The sequence below is a fragment of the Mixophyes fleayi genome, chromosome 5 (genome assembly GCF_038048845.1).
Source record: "Mixophyes fleayi isolate aMixFle1 chromosome 5, aMixFle1.hap1, whole genome shotgun sequence".
Lineage (NCBI taxonomy): Eukaryota > Metazoa > Chordata > Amphibia > Anura > Limnodynastidae > Mixophyes > Mixophyes fleayi.
The window spans coordinates 213404262-213422465 of NC_134406.1; the positions used below are offsets into that span (position 1 = coordinate 213404262).

At 37.9% G+C, this 18204-nt stretch overlaps 1 protein-coding gene across 7 annotated transcripts in view; it reads right to left on the reverse strand.

Annotated features, from left to right (window-relative positions):
• Positions 1 to 1472: 1472 nt before the first annotated feature.
• ZNF521 (zinc finger protein 521) overlaps positions 1473 to 18204 on the reverse strand; it is a 271133-nt gene continuing 254401 nt past the window's right edge. For all 7 annotated transcript variants that reach the window (XM_075213446.1, XM_075213441.1, XM_075213445.1 and 4 more), the window contains one exon: positions 1473 to 2337. In XM_075213446.1, coding sequence (XP_075069547.1) covers positions 2308 to 2337 — 30 coding nt within the window. In that variant the 3' untranslated portion in view covers positions 1473 to 2307. The remainder of the gene's footprint in view (positions 2338 to 18204) is intronic.

Below are 18204 nucleotides of genomic sequence, written 5' to 3' on the forward strand. Positions count from 1 at the left end.
TTAGAAGGCAATGCTTGACACAGTACTGTTAAAACTCTCTTCATTTTCACATTCCTGCTCTCCTCACTGTAATTTATTCTTCCAGTGTACACATTTATCTGTTTATCTGTAGTAGTAATAATAAAGTGTATTACTCTCATGCTCTGTAACCTCATCTGAATGGCAGAAAGCTCCTGCATCATTCATATTTCTTCCATTGGAACAACAGAATACAGCATGTGACAGAATACAATGTGTCACTGGGACATCAGCCTGTCTTCCATTACAAGACAAATGTATAATAATGAGAATGTCTGAATAATATTCTGAATAATGTTTACCATTTCCACTCTTGCCATCTCACACATAGCTAAGCAGGGTCTAAGCATCTCCAGGGAGGTTAGCAAATGCAGATTATACGTGGGATAAGCACCTGGTTATAAGATTCAAAACAATATATTCAGAAGCATTTAAGGCTGTGCTATAAAGCCATAAACAGTAAGCACTGCAAACAATGTGGCTCTTAACAATTTCAAAATTGTAGCCTGATGCATGTTCCTCACCAGCTATAAAAGAGCGGCAGACCCAAGCTGGTGGATCGTGCTATAGAATACCTAGTTGTAAATGCCTGTATCACAGAGACTAACCCTTAACTATACAGAACCTAAACTAATACTACATATAAATTAAACCAAAACAATTTTATACTTTTCATTATAGATTTATTTTTAGGTGACTGAATTGTACATTTTTGTCCTTTTATGCAGGAATATGTTACAGTAAATTCCTTTACTTGCATGTATATATTTTTATTATTAGACAGTAAGAGGAAATACTTTTCATGACCAGAGTTTTCTTTGCTCTCAGGGGGGAATTCAATTCAACGTGAGGTCCCGTTAGGAGCCTTGTGAGATGTTTAGTGCTTAAAACATGGCTCATTTTGCACACCTATAACGCATGAGTAAACATAAGCGATGGTTCAGGTACCGTAACACCCTGATGTGGGGGCAGTAGTACATAATGCAAAACTCCTACAGGACCTTGTGCTAAATTGAATTCCCTCCTACAATACAGCCCACTTTGTTGATGCTAAGATAATCAGGAGCACCGAGAGGGGGAGTGAGCAGATACATAGTACAAGGGCCCAAGCATGCCTGTGTACTGAGAAGCCACCAACCTGGTGCTGCCCTGCCACCTTTAGTGGCTATGGAATGGGACCCAAGAAGCCGTAGCAGGGCCTGAAGGTTCCCTTGGCGGCTCTCACGGTAATCTCTTTGTCAGGAAAGTCTGGGATTATGGCACTGATGTAAATCAATATGCCATTTATCCCATTCACATATATATAAACAGATGTCTCTTAAAATTAGTGTTTTAATTTGTGTTTTGCGTGTTTCCAGTTTAATACCAAAATCTCTGCTAATAAAATGGCAACTTACACTACGTACAGTTGACCAAAAGACCAAGTAAAAAAATACAAATAACAACACTTGCACTTAATGGTAAATTGAATTTATTTTCTCTTGGAAAACAATTCCAGTAATCTCCAGGTTCAGACGGCAGAGTAAACATTAAGAACGATAACATACAAGTTAGTTTAACGGATTCAAGAATTTTGGCTGTTTGAGATCATCATTAAGAAAAAAAAAAGAAAAGAAAAAAGATTTGGACACACAAAGCATCAAAATGGTCTTCCGGAGAAAAGTTTCAGGGACAACCTACATAACGACTATTGCATATATGATAATGCTATTTGCCATAACGCAAGGCATACAAATATATATATATATGTATATGTATGTATATATTTATATAGGCCTTATTCAAGATATTTTTTTCACTTGATGAGAAAAGCTTTTCTGTGCAAGAGTCTTCTGCTGCAGTATAAAAAAGAAATCTTCAATTCAGCTGTTTTATATTAAAATGAGGATTAAAGACAAGATCTACTGGGAAAAAAGTTGGAATACAGCTGGAAAATATGCAACCATATTTCTTGGTCTGTCTGAAAAGGAGCATATTGACGTCGGCCTCTTTCCTCGCAGGTTTTCAATTTCTTTTCTTTGAATAGGGCCCAAGTCAACTGTCTTTATAAGACTGTTTTCGTATTGAACAACATAATACATGTGCAACACTGTATATACAATAAGTTTATCCGGTGCTGAAACGTCCAAACACATGAACATCCAACAGTTCCAATAATACAAGTTTTATGGTAAAATACAATGCTTTTTTTGAATAATATACATGAACAATCAAAGTTTCGTGCAAAGATTAAAACATGTTCCCTTTTCTGTGCCTCCAAATGATCTTCGGATGAATCTGGTTTTTGCATTAACTGCTATGTTGGGTCATTGTGTGATTCTGAAAGGAAAGAAATAAAGAGAAATGACTCAGGACGCAGTATGAGGCTACTGTTCCAGACATATTTCAGCATTTTTAGAGGAAAATAACGGAACATTTAATGAATGGAATGCAATCAAGACCATGATAAATATTTAACAGTCTATTCCTATTGCCGGGAAGAACAATACCACAGCAATTGATCAATACGAACAGGATATGTACAGAGATCTAGAAAGGAAGGGTTAATTAGAGATGGATTATATTAGCTGTGTGTAGGTCCTGGATGCCACTTTGCTTTGATGTAAACACCAAAAAGAAGTAATTTCCTGGTGTCAGATTTTTATTTTTTTAAGCAAACACCATGGACAGCCATAAGTTATTAGGTAATTTCCGTCTTTGAATTATACCCCTATATTTTCCTCTTTTATAGGTGCTGTAAAACAGGTACAAAGATGGAGCACTATTCATTTAGACCAGGGGTAGGCAACCTGCGGCTCTCCAGGTGCTGTGAAACTACAAGTCCCAGAATGCTGTGCCAGTAGATAACCAGCAGATAGGTGGCAAGGCATGCTGGGATTTGTAGTTTCACAAACACCTGGAGAGCCGCAGGCTGCCTACCCCTGATTTAGACAAATAGGGCAAGCTCTCACCTGTCACGGATCCACTGATTGCTCCGCCTACATCTGACCACACTACTATAATTACCATAGTAACGCCATGGAGTTGTTAATTAGGAATGAGGCCTAATACAGTAAAAGTGCTCCCTACATATTGTATGTTAGGCAGATAGTGGGTTGCGTCTACAGGGAGAAATACTCATCTGCAATATCTCCTTTCTGTTTTGTTCCCTAAAATGTTTGCTAGCTAAAATAAAAACCTGGAACAGACCCCCTCTGTACCACAATATCTAACTTCCAAAGAAACACGTGAGGTACAGTATAAAATCATTTCAACAGATGGTGACAGCACTGGAGCAGCATGTTATTTTTTTCCATAGTTCAAGAACACAAACAGAAGTAATTCATCATTACTGATTAACTAATTATGGTACACTACGTGCTTCTTGTGAGGAATACTCTATCTGCAACAGATTTAATTATGTGTAATTAGATAGGTAGGCAACCCGTGGCCATCCAGCTGTTATGGAACTACAAGTATCAGTGTGTCCTGGCTAGTATGGCATGCTGAGACTTGTAGTCCCATATACATCATTTTGTTCACAGAATAAATATATATACGTATATACACACACACACACAAACGTTACATTATATATGATTACTGTTTTAAGTTGATCCTTGTTTATTCTTTTTGGAGTTGCATTACATTTGCAGAAACAAGGGACTTTCAACAATACGCTCTGCATTTAAGCGCTTTTCACATTTTTCTGGAGTTTTATTGTTTGTTTCTTACAAAAGCAATTGCTTTCCAACAGTCCGGATAATAAGTCTTTTGACCTGCATTCTACTCTGACCTACTAAGGTCATCCCTACGCTCCGGCATATAGCTGATTTCGGAAATGCCTGCTAGTCCTACATTTCATCTCCTGCCCACTCAGAATAAAGCGCTCTTTAAATGTGTGTGTACAAGTCCCATCTGACCAGAGAGGCATCCCTGTTGTGGGCAATAGAGGGACAGAAGCTTCTGCCTTTATTAATGAATGCAGACCATTATGAGTCTGACTGGCTCCTGCTCTGTTCCCAGAAGCATATACTGTACGTGACTTAAAATGTTGTAATATTGACACAAGCAAGTCGGGCACCCCTAAGGAAAATTACTCCTTGTATATAATGTAGGCTCATAACAGCTCTAAGAGTACAAAATGCAATCCTTAGGGATCAGACTGACATATACCGCATTCTACCCAGTCCCTGCACATTACAAAGAATTTCTTTGTGAAGGAATTCTCAAGGACAGCATTAAACTGAGTTTTGTAGCATCGTTTTTGGCTCTGAGCTCTCAGCACTAAATCGTTTGCTGTGAATCAATGAAAGTGCTATATCATCTGCATTAATCGATGAATTTGGTTCAATACACGTTCTATTAAATTATACTTTCTAATTGAGATTTTCTAGCACTGCCCTGTGCTCCTTGCCATGTTGTAATTTACAAGTAGTTACAGACAGGTTAAAAGTTTGAGACTTTCCAAAGAATTAAGGAAATGGAAAACTAATACATTCACAGTTAGACAAAGAAAGGGTTAAGACATTTTAGGGGGCCTATTTATTTTACATTTATTTAGCCTATTGGTAACCTTATGGCAATATTCAGGTAATATTTTGTGCTTCCAAAACAAATAATAAATATAGTAAGGAGACAATTAAAATCAACAATTAGCATACAATTGTTTTCATTTGTGTCTAAAACCACACTAAAAATACAACTTGGACATTTAAATATAGAAACGCAGTGAATGACCCCCCTCTACCTGAAGAGGACTCCTTTAACTATGTGCAGCAGAATAAATAGGGCCCCCACAATGGAAGCTCTTATGTGCAGCTGAGCTTGTCCCTCACCGTCATCAGGCCAATAATAAAGTCAGAAAATCCAATTTCAGATGTAATTACGTTGGGTAGTGACGCAGCAGAATGATGTGGAGACTTCCATTGATGCTTCCTTTATAGAGGCCTCACTTCGTATGAGGTACAGTGCAAAAGGGGAACTAGTCTATTATCCATCGTTTCCAATGATCTAGTACTTAAAGTGAATCCCCACCAAATGTTTACCCTCAATTGATAAGACGATTAGTATATCATTATTATTTATGAATGATGTATAAACCTATATTCTTCTCTGAGTCACTATTAAAGGATAATTTTACCCAGAACTGAAAATGTAGACTTAGGTGGAATATCATAAGTAACGTCTGGTGCCAAAAGATGACTTAACTGGAGTTCAAACAAATTGGCGGGTCACTCAACATCTCGTGTGCAGCACACTCCTGGTGACAGCGTATTACCAATGGGCATCAGGTTGTCTGTCTGAAAAAAAGACTGTGGGCCTGAGTCATTAAGGAGAGTAAAGCATAAAAAAGGAGTAACTGTGCACCTGGGCAAACCCATGTTGCATTGGAGGGGGAGGTAAATTTAAAACGTGGGGACAGATTTATAGTTGGGGTAGAGCATGTCCTAGATCAACTTTGAATTTCAGTGTATAAATAAAGTTATCAAGTATTTGTGTACTAGATGAAAAAACAGCCAGTATTTAACTTATGTGCAAAATAATAAACTAATTTGCACCCCTTGCATGGTTTGTCCCAGAGAAACCTTACTCCTTTTTTTTTTGTTGCTTTGCTTACCTTAATGACTCAGGCCCTGTGTGTGAGGAAGCGAAAAAAGTTCCACTGTGTCTAGCTCGAAAAGTAGTCTCTAGGCTTTGTTACAATAAATATGGCAGTACAGGAAACAGGAAGAGGTGAAAGCACTAACTAGGTTCTACAGCTTTATTTCAACCAAAATACAAACATTTTATGCAAATGATTTGCAAATAATTAGGAATTGGGGACTCTGACTTAATTTAAAATAAATGGGTGGTCTTCTCTCACCCACTCACATGAGATATTTTATTTATTACGCTTCCTGTTATAAGAACTCATAAATGTGTAATTGTTTATTTACTACAACATAATGATAATTAACAATTAATTTGTAGAACTTCTAATCCAATTACTTAGTAATTACATTTAGATAATGACTGTTTGTTATCAAGAGCTTGCAGTATAAAAAACATTGTTTTGAAGAAAATCAAAATAAATTGCAGTTTTATATATTATTAATCCAACAAAATTTTAACAGATAATGTCCTGTATATACATCTTGAAAGTCAACTTAAAAAGTGAAAATAAACCATAATACATTTCTTCCCTTATTTGCATTTACTACCAGTGATTAGATTGCTTACTTGTCAAAGTGAAATGTCATGGCCAGCCCTACAATTAGGCAAACATAGGCGGTTGCTTAGGATGCCCCTAAAATACTGAACGAGTGACATAATACCAACCAGGTTTTAATATCCTTGCAGTGCTCCCACATGGAGCACCAGCCACCAGACATGAAGGACAAGTAATTTGCGGTTTTCTACCTCTGAAACTGGGACAATATCTCAGGCATGGGAGTAGCCTTGTTTTATGAAGTGGGAAGTGGTAAAAAGCAAAGACTATAAAGGATGATCTAGAGGGGGAACCTATGAAACCAGGGGCACAAAAAAGACGTAGCATTGCCCATAGCAACAAATGGTGTCATTTTCTAGTAAAATTTTGAAAATGAAAGCAAAGCAGTGATTGGCTGCTATTGGTTACATTTTTTGAGCAGTTTTTACAAATGTCTCTAAATGATTAGTACATTTTGAAGTTTTGAAACAAGGATACTGTCCGATATCAGTCAGATTTTCTCAAAACTTGCTATAAAGTCAAGTTAAACAACTACCATCTGTTATAAAAAATTGTGCCTCTACTGTCCTTGTAAAATAGACTCAGAGAAGGGACTCTTAATAAACAAAAATATCCCTTAATCCATTGAAAACTCTTGGTTTCATCAGGTTTTCGCCTATTGATAAATAGAGCCCTTGGGCTTTCATTGGATAAGCCTAACCCAATCCAACTTCCCAACATTTGGGTATCAGGCATCAGAATCGGGGGGGGGGGTGTGGTTACATCATGATGGGGGCATGGCCAAGTTACAATGGGGGCATGCCGTGCACTTTTGAAGTTCTAGGCTGCCCCGTATTGCCCTCCCCTCCCAACACCTTCCTTATGTGCATGGAACCCGGTCACCGCTGCTCTGCCATGCAGCAGTGCACAGATACTTCCCAACTTTCCCACCCGGGGGACAAAGCTGTCACGATCGGGATGGTGGGACAGAGCACTCATGTTAGTGGGGATGGATGGCTAACCAGTACGCATTCAAATTTTATTATCATTTTATAATTGTGACTATTAGAGGAAATGTCTGATTGATTGCTATGTGTTTAATGCACATTTTCACCTTAGTACATAAGCAGCACAGATATCTAGACAAATCCATAGTTGATGTTTTAGAAAACAGAGTGTATTTATATGGAAATCATAGGTGGGACTGTGCTAAAAAAAGACCCACTAATAAACCCTGTTATAAAACAGGCCCACTGTACAGATGAACAATTATCTCTCTTGTAGCACATAGTAAATATTTCATACCCTAATTCCATAATAATTTTCAATATTGCAGTTCCAGTGTGCATGCATGAGTTAGCTCTTGTAGGACCCCAGACGGGCTGGCGAGACACCCAATATTGATAAATAGACCCTAAATGACAGCAGATAAAGACTATTATAATATTTTTAGAAATAATGGCTAGGATTGTTAGCTTGAGTTGTTAACCATGTTACTGTGGTTAGAACCCACAAGATGTACTTTACCATATTACATACATAAAGTTTATCTGGAAGCTGTCCCTTCACGCCATGCAATAATAAAAGGCCAAGATAAAACACAAGAAAGCTCTAAGAGGCTTCGCTTCCAGCTAATATATTCAGAGAATAAGACAGGGCTGCTGAGACAGATGTGCACATGTGCCAGTTTCTGCTCGTCTTTAAGTTCCGTTATAATGTTTAATTTATTACATTTGTGCTTTCCAACCATACATCTGTGCACATCTCGGCTCTGTTCATCTTCTGCGCTTTCATTTTAGATACCTGAAAAAGAACTTCCTGTTTGGCACAATGCAGATGTCTTAATCCTTTGTGGCTAAAAGTGTCCCCAAATGTCTACAGAACACATTCTTTGTGCCGGTGTTGTATTTCATGCCCCTCTACACTCAGCTTCAATTAAACTCCTACTAAATATTTAAATGCAGGGTCTGGTAATTGGTTACAAATAATGGAACCTTGAATTAATAATAATTACACTGAAACACTCTGTACTATTCATGATGTTTGAATGCCTTTTAATCTTTTTTGTATAAAACAGTTAATGGAACAATGTGTTTTGTATATTGTTCATTTGTTTTCTTCAAGAAGGGGCATTTATGTGCCAACAGCTGACATATTCCTTTATAGTCCTTTGCCAGATCTGTGCATTGATTTCAAATCCTGAAGTGACTGGCGGTCTTAGGATTTAAACCCTCGGCCGCTGGATTCAAAAGGTCAACCAATTAGAATGGGAGTTGCACACAGAGCTGCAATTTGTATGCAAAGGGCAACCTTTGAGATACGGATTCCTTGTTGCTATGTACAAACACGCATGTTAAAGGTCTTTAAATAAAATAAACTCTTTATGTGCAGGTGACTTGGTCACAGGCTGCTTTTGTGCACACATTACCCATTTATAAATTCAACATCAAACTGTTAGTGTTTCTAGAGATAAGAGAACGCTACAATCTATATCACTGTGCTAGAAATGTATAGAACATTACAGAGTTTAGTGTATAGATGATATAAAGAAAAAACCATGACGTACCTCCACATCTCCTATTGTGCTTTTTATAAACTGATCCTCACATATAAATTAGCTCAAAATATGAAGTATATTTGTAACCAACTTGCAATGTAAGCTATCAGATGTACATTTCTTTGTAACAAAATGTACATCATCGTAGTACAATATATACATTACTTGATGCATATGTACTATTCTGAATATGACATGTGTGTAATATTTAAAATGCATATTATCTTAGGCAAGCATCCCCCACAGTTAAAATATATACATATATATATATATATATATATATATATATATATATATATATATACACACATACATATATTAATATATATATATATATATATATATATATATATATATATACACACACACACATATACATATATATATATATATATATATATATATATATACACACACACACACATATATATATATATATATATATATATACACATATATATATATACATACACACACACACACATATATATATATATATATATATATATATATATATATACACACACATATATATATATATATATATATATATATATATATATATACACACACACATACACATGCATATACCTATACATACGCATATAAATCCATAATACCACCATAAATCTTCAATGTCAACAGATGCTGCCATACTGTCTATATATTGGAACTATATAATATCCTCATGCCAACATCCTTATAATAATGCCCGCAAAAAGCCCCATGCTAACACAAAATCCATAATACCACCATAAATTTTCAATGTCAACAGATGCTGCCATACTGTCTATATATTGTAACTATGTAACTTCATAATGCCACAATGTTCATACCTTAAAGTAACCACAAGTCTGCCATTGAATATTGTATATAGCCTGAACTGAACACTAAGGGGCATATTCAATTCCGATCCCGATCCGCGGGATCGCGCCGGAACGGCCGCGAACCTAATCCGCGGTACCGCAATAACGTGGATTTTCGTAACGTGTATTACCGGCAGTAGTGCGCATTTTGCGCGATAACGCGCGTTACCGCTGATCAGATCGGATCGGAATTGAATATGCCCCTAATAGCTTTATAATACAAATATCCATTATATTCCTCATAATACAACGTATAGCCTTATAATACTGAGTATATCAAGCATGCACAACCCCATAACCAGAAAGTAGTCAGCCAACGGGCGAAAGAAGGTTTTACACTAGATATATAGATCTTTATAGTTCTCAAAAATATATAAAAAACAGTAGCCTTTAGTGGCTGCAAAAAGCAAAATCATGATTCCCATTTTTGTTCTTCTGAAGCCTCAACAAGATAATAATTATAGTTAAAGAGCTAAAGTTAAAATGGAACTTAATAAATGAGTAGGTGGACCTTTTGTTGATTTTAATAGTTGCATTCAATTCCCTCAGTGTCCTACCACTTAGGTGATGGTAAAGACATCTGAAACAGAGTACTTTAATTTAATACTCAAAAGTGCTGTAACTATGGAGAAACTAATCTGTGATTCTCCTATTCCCTCAATTTGCTTCTCAAAGTTAATTTGAAATCATTACAACAAAACTGCATAATTAGGGCAGGTGGACACTTTCAAAATGAAGTATATAATTTGATGTTGAAAGAAAGGCGAAATCGTGCTTATCAGAGGCCAATCTACTGTGCAACTGTGGATACCTGTAGACATTCAAAGGTAAGCTATAAACAGACATACTTCCCGCTATGAAGAGGCAAGCACCAGGAGGCCAGCTTTCTAATCAGTCCTCAAAGGAGCCGGAGTTAAAAAATGCCACTTATTTTAATTTAGATCTAATACAGGCCTTTCCCCCTTAATAAATGTAGAGAAAATAGCTTCATTAGCCTAACAGGGGAAAAAAAGACTCCTCTAAGCCACTTGTAGTCAACTAGACAAAAACAAAATTGTTTTTATTACTATAATCAAAATCGAAGTATAATGGGTGTTCCTCATTCCCAAATAGATACAGCTAAGGAACTTAAATCAAGAAAGCATAGTTTATGGGTTATCTCTCCTATTATTTGGGGCACAACAAATGTGCTTTATTGGTTGTTCAAATGAATGTACTATTTAATAGAAATATAAATTGTGATAACTAAAAAGTAAGAAGAATACATCACTAGGAATATAGGAAATAACTATTTCTGATGTTAAAGGCTCAAATAGAATCATGAAGTTTGAAAGAACAAAATATGTAGGGTTTTATCCTCCCAATATTGATATTTTTTAAAGTAATTTTTTACTGCCAGTGTGATATTTGTGGAACAGTTACACCTGCTGATCCAGACAGCTTTAAGTGTTTTTCCTTGGTATCAACATAACTGTGGCCTCAGATAAGTGCTGTTTTTATGCTACCTTTTATAATGAAGTTATTACAAGTGAGGGTACAGGAGTCTGTCTGTAGTACACCTATCAAGCATTTGACAGATAAGCTTCATCTTTATTTGAGAAATATACATTTGTTAGGAACTCCCAAGCCAGTACAGTGAAACTCGGGAACTACTCAGAAGGCCAGGTGTTCGCTGGAGCCCCTAGTGGTGGGGACAGACTGGGCTGCGGGCCGACCGAGGGTCGAGTAGCGTATACTGACTTAAAGGAGTTTCCCAGGAGTGATTGGTGGACGGTATATAAGAGAAATCCAAGGTCAAAAGGTCACAGGCACAGATGCAATATGCAAGGGCCAGCGAAGGGTCAAACTCACAGGCAAAGAAGCAAAATCCGAATTCCAGGCAAAAGGTCAAGGTCAGAAGAGAAGGTTCACAGGTCCAATAACAAGCAGGGGTCAAACACGGGTGGTCAAATCTAAGGTAGCAGGAACCTAAACAGATAGTACAAGCAGGCACCAGTACTGAGGACAGAACGCTATAACCGGCATTGAGGCATCAGCCCTCATTGCCTTAAATGCAGCCCAGAGCCAATCACAAACAGAGCCACAGTTGCAGACTAATTGCCAGATACTAAAAGGCCAATCAGGGCTTAGCCCTGAATCTCACACCTGCATGCTAAAGACTGCTAATTCAGCCACAGGTTGAATCTAACTATTAGTCCCTAATGCGCAGGCGCACCTGGCTGCAGCGACGCTGCCCGGCCGTTGCCTTGGCAACGGTCGGGAGCTGGAAGGAAGTGATGTCCCGGTCGTCATAGCGACGGCCGGGACGCTGGGAGCGACAGGATGCGAGCCGCGGCGGCTGTGAGTACCGCCTCGGCTCGTGACAACATTGCTTTCATTTAATTGTTTCATTGATTGTACATTAATTACTACACCATGAGCGCCCTTTCTCCCTATGTTTTTTTTGATCATAGATAATATTCCATTTCAGGTGTGGATGTTTAAAAAAAAGGAGCTGCTATTTACCTTTGGACTTTATGTGTATTTTATGGCTTATATGTAGGGAATTGTTTATAAATTTAGGGCATAACATTTTCAGCGCAGCAAGGAAACTAAGAGATTGTTTACATTCATATTATGTGTAGTGCTGGCAGACATGCTGGCCCGCACATGTGCTCTAAGACAAGCAAGAGAATGGACAGGAGGCAAAAGTGAAAGTTGGAACGGAGAAGAAAGAGACAAGAGGAGATTGAACAGAGCGACACCTACAGCAGCTGGCTGAAATTTAACCAACAGGGTGGGAAAAAGAAATCAGATTGCCAGAAGCAAGACAAACTACATTATTAAAGCTGACAAGCAAGAGATAAGACATATTTCACACCACTTTAAATACCTGTACCCCGATCCTGAAGAGATTGCCTGAAACTGGACCTGATGCAATATATTGATAAGTACCCTTTTGTTTTATTATACTTCCTATTTTATTAGAAAGACTGTGCAAAATGTGCATATTAGTTTAGTTAGTCAGGGACCAGGTGGGAAGTCCCGAAGATTAATGATATATTCCCTTATTCCAGGACTGAGTTACATTTTAAAGGGTAAGTTTAGGGGTAGTTAGCCAAGCTTATGGAATGAGTCATATAGGAAATTAGTTATAAGAGTTCAGTACTGTTATGAAAAACACTCAAGAGAGGCTCAAGTTCTACTACATGTGACCAGCATCGGAGAAATCTGCGTTTATTACTATTTATTTTATTGCTTGTTGGAGGGATTTCTACCATAGGAGTATTGCAGTTACCATTTTATTTCTGCTGAGAACTCATATTGTACTACTGAAACGTAATGAACCGAGCCTGTAGAAATGAATATCAAATGCACTTTATGATGTGTGCTGCATATTGCTATAAATTGGATAGTTATATTTATATGTGAAAGTTATATTGGTTTCAACTGCCGTGGCGTTACATGTCCCTGTTTAGTGTGAACTGTTCGCTAGAATAATGTTAAGACGCAGAGGTACCTCTGAAGCAAGTGTTTAGGATATTAAGAAATGTGTGTTATTACATGATAAAATAAAGGTTAATCTGTTGTTTAGTTTACCTGTGAGCCGATATATATTGTCTTAAATGTGCACTCGTTATGCAAACTTATTAAAAAAGAAACTAGCCTGGGAAACCACTATAGAAATAAACGTGCCAGTGGATTCTAAAGCTAGCTACAGAGTGGTATGCGCTTTCTGTATTCGAGCCTGGGGTTGGAAGTAAGGGAGTCGAGGGTTCCTGGTCTCCCTCTGGCGTCACTGAACAAGGGTATTACTCCATGAAGAGCTTACTGTCTGAAGACCAAGGTGGAGCCACTGCACACCGAGAATAAAGATAAACTAGTGGGCCAGGAACCAAAACACACCCACCCATATCCATACATGCCTTAATCCTAGGAAAGGGGGTGTTACACTTCCCCAGGAACAAACATAGTTATTACCTACCAAATAATAGTAAATTTATTTACTTACATGTACTTATTTAGCCAATGATTCAACATTGATCCAGCAGTCTGCAGACACTGTAAATCAGTAATTTCTCTGCTGTTCAGATTGCTCAGCCTGCATGGTAGTGGATTTGACAGTTCTACAGATCCATGTGTATCTCATGTCTGGCTAATACAGTATGATGTGTTATATTTGATAGCACATAAAGTGTGCTGGGTCTAACTATAATGCGATATCAAATATAGCTTTGGACAGGCAGGAGAACTGAATTGAAATGTGTGTCTACAGAACCATCAAATTTATTACATGCAGGCTGAGAGCAAGATTACCAGTATGGTCATACTTGCCAACTTTTACACTCCCATCATGGTGGAGTACAACTCTGAAGGGTGTCGGGTGCCATAAACCGTATAATTTTTGCCCCATCCCATGACTCAATGCCATGATTATACATTTTGCTTTGGGGTCAGGGCCAAATGATGTGATTTGTAGCGAATCATGTCATGGAGTTCCCCATCCCGAGCACTTCACTAGGAAGAGGGCAGAATGCAGGAGAATGACCTACCCAGAATTCAAAAGTCTCCCGGATATTCCAGGAGAGTGGGTATAACTAATATGAGTAACAGATCCCATACCGGAATGTTATTTGTTAACTGATACCCTTCAGCAACGTATTCATTAGATCTCTAGTATACTGAGCACCTTCCTGGAAGCAAGATTTGATAAATCTGTCCCATCAATAATTTAAAAAAAAGATAGGGAACCAATAGATACATTTATATTTCAGAATGTAATGATAGAAAATATGATCTGAATAATCAATGACAGAATGCAAAACTTATTTTAAAGAGGCATGGACATAGAGCAAAGCATCTCTCAATATAAATATAAACAGATGACTAATGTATATAGTACATATAGTCCTGATAATAACAGTTATGAGAAAATCTCAGTGGCTTTAAAAACGGGTGATTTGTGAAGAGCAATTCTTGGGAGATTCAGTGACCAAGACAGTTTAATGTGCTGATGTTTCCCAGGCAGCCGTGTTTAAGGTGATATTGCCATGGGACTCTGGTGGACAAACATCAGCAACAAAGGGCAGCATTGGGTGAAGCACACAACAATCTGCTCTCTGTGTATTAGCTTAAAGTTCAAACTAAACAGAGAGTACAGATCAATTGATTGCAAATATCACAGCCTGGGTGCAACCAGCAGCTCTCAACAGCAATCCACAGAGACTTTCCACAAATGCAATGCTATGGTTGAATTGTGGTGCGCAAACCACATTAGATTACATTAGATTTCAAGATCTTTTAGAAAAACAGCTCCAGTTTCAAAAACAGTATATAAACTTAACTCCATTAGAAAAATAGCTGTGGCTGAATATATCATCTATCTATAATAGATTCTAGACAATATCCATGGTAATTTAGTTCACTTTGTGTTTCACTAGAGTTAATATATGCACTATGAAATGAATAAACAAAACAATGTGCTAATATTAAATGTAATAACATAAGTTAAAGAAAAAAAGAATAAGGCATAAAGTAGCTGTACATGAATATAAAAAAAACACATATAACCTTCTTTAAATAAATCCATCTGGACAATCTTACCAAATTACTATAAAACATTGTAAACTAATACAACTCTGCACAATTAATATCAATCTCTTCTTGCACCCAATTAAAATGTTCTTAGCAGCCAATAAACTGCAGAGGAGCACAAGTAACTTAACCTGTATGGCATTTTCTATTTTTTTCTAAAGTCACAGAAATATACTACAGCCAAGACATAAGAATGCAATATTTAGGCATATTAACCACTGGGGGCACTGTTTCACTAGTGTCTATGGATGATATTTTGACTTTATCTCAATCAAGCAGTATGTTAGTTGACATTCATATTAGTACTGTACTAAAGCAAATATGCTTTACTGCACATTATAAGTAAATAAAATGACAATAAGCCCTACATATAAGTAGGTTACATATGCTATTTAATATAAGCAATAGATTTGATTTCCTATAATGCAGTGCTTCCTTTTCATACCATTCCCTCATATACTCACTCACTAACCATTACATATATTTTCATAGAATGATGTATAATGGACTTACTACATTTTTATGCCCTTTTTCTATTTAGAGAAAATCAGTCTGGGCCTGTATTCTAACTAGAAATGCTCAGGCTCGGGTCCCCAAGAACCGAACATACCCGAACTTAGCAGATCCAATTACCGAGCCAAGCCGCCTTGGTACTTTTGCGCACCCTCGGAATTGAAAACGAGGCAAAACGTCATTGTTACGTCGAATCTTGCGAGCTTTGGATTCTATAAATACCGCTCTCCACAGCGAATCAGAGCCATTTCACAGAGGGACACAGAAGGGGTAGCACAGATATTGGCAGTCTCTAGAGCAGCGTCATAGGTAGAAAAGATAAAGGAGGGGTAGCAGTGTTCTTCAAAGTCTCCAGTGACATTCAGGAGAGCTCCATTGTTAATTGTCATTGCTGAAATGGAAATAATAGGGCTGGCAGTATTGGTGTACATCTGCAGTCACATTGTAATGTGTTATACAGGTGACACACAAAGAGGAGAGCTCCATTGCTAATTGTCATTGCTGAAATAAAAATAATAGAGCTGACAGTCTTGGTATAAATCTGCAGTCACATTGTACTGTGTTATATAGGTTACATACAAAGAGGAGAGCACTGGTGCTAATTGTCATTGCTGAAATAAAAATACTAGGACTGGCAGGCTTGGTCTTCTTAATTTGCAGCCAAATTGTATGGTGTTATATAGGTTACACACAAAGAGGAGAGCTCCATTGCTAATTGTCATTGCTGAAATAGAAATACTAGGGCTGGCAGGCTTGGTCTTCTTAATTTGCAGCCAAATTGTATGGTGTTATATAGGTTACACACAAAGAGGAGAGCTCCATTGCTAATTGTCATTGCTGAAATAGAAATACTAGGGCTGGCAGGCTTGGTCTGCTGAATTTGCAGTCAAATTGTACAGTGTTATCAAAATGGATTCACAGCAGTACACAGTAGAGCAGAAGCACCAAGCAGCTGCTGGCACCAGTCATGATGATTGTAATCTCTCTATGACATCTGGTAAAGCCTATGTTAAAATGCATAGTGTGTGTAAGTCAGGGAAACAAAAATGTCAAAAAACACCTTTAACCTTGGTCAAGAAAAAAAAGACCTGTAATCCAGGCAAAGTTATCTGCAGAAAAAAAAAATTGTCAACATGCCATTCTACACACGCAGTGCCAAGGAAAGAATGAGGCCTTTGCCTTTCTCTACGACTGCTAGTTCTGCAACTGTCACTGAGGCATCTTCTTGTAAGGTCAGTCGTGACCAAGCAAGACCTTGTCATTCAGACTTCAAAAGTGGTGTCCAAATACTTTTATGTGTAAAAGCCGAGCTGGAAGAAAACAGTAAGGTATTAGAGGAAAATGTATGTTCAGATTCAGAAATGACTCAAACCCCTGAGGAAAGTCTATCCACAAGTGCTATATGTAATCCTGACCATTCTGATAGTGTACCAAAAAAAAAAAAAGGCCCCGTTCAGCATTTCTGCAGATGTGTGCATGAACAGCCCAAGTGTGGCTGGTGATACACAAATTGAGGATGCCACTTTGGAATTGCAACAGGATGAGGGGGATATTTGTGTAGCCGACGAGGGCACTAATGAGGATGTTGATGAGGATGATGTTCTTTGTGTAAGTCCTGCACAGGTGTCAGCAGTTCTTGCATGTAATAAGAAGGCCATTGTCATGCCTGGACATAAGACCAAAAAATCCACCTCTTATGTGTGGAATTATTTTTACCTAAATCCTGACAACAGTTGTCAAGCCATTTGTAGTGCTTGTAAAGCCACAGTGAGTAGAGGTAGGGACCTTAACCATCTAGGAACCTAATCCATGTTACGCCATTTGAAGCGAGTTCATAGCAAACGGTTAGGAAAATCAGAAACTTATGCTAAAAAAATAACAACAAGCAGCCCATCATCAGCTAGGTACCTTCTCTCAGCTAGATGCCGAAGCCTGCAATCTACACCGACAATACCGTCCTCATCAATATCCTCAGTAGCGATCGGAGTTAGTCCTGCATCCAAGTTGGTAAGGCTAGATGACTCCTCCACTATCCTGAATTCCTCAGAAGAATTCCTGAGCGTTAGGGTGAATCTTCATCCCAGAAGCAGACCAAGAAGAAGACTACTAGTAGTTTACAACAATTGACTGTTAAACAATCCTTTGCAAGAGGAAGCAAGTATGAAAGCTGTCACCCAGTCGCAAAGCGGATCACAGACGCCATGGCGACTATGCTAGTATTAGATCTGCGTCCAATATCCACTATTAATGCAGCTGGTTTTAGAGAGTTACTGGAGGTCTTGTGTCCCCGTAACCAAATTCCATCACGACACCATTTCACTAGAAAAGCTATTACTCACCTCTAGCCCAAATTTAATTATTGGGCTATAAAATGCCATTCTACCCACTGTACACTTAACCACAGATATGTGGACAAGCGGAACTGGGCAAACTAAAGATTATATGACTGGGTTGGTGATTCGCCTTCACCAGCACGAAGAGCAGCAGCATGTACCCAAGTACGTCAC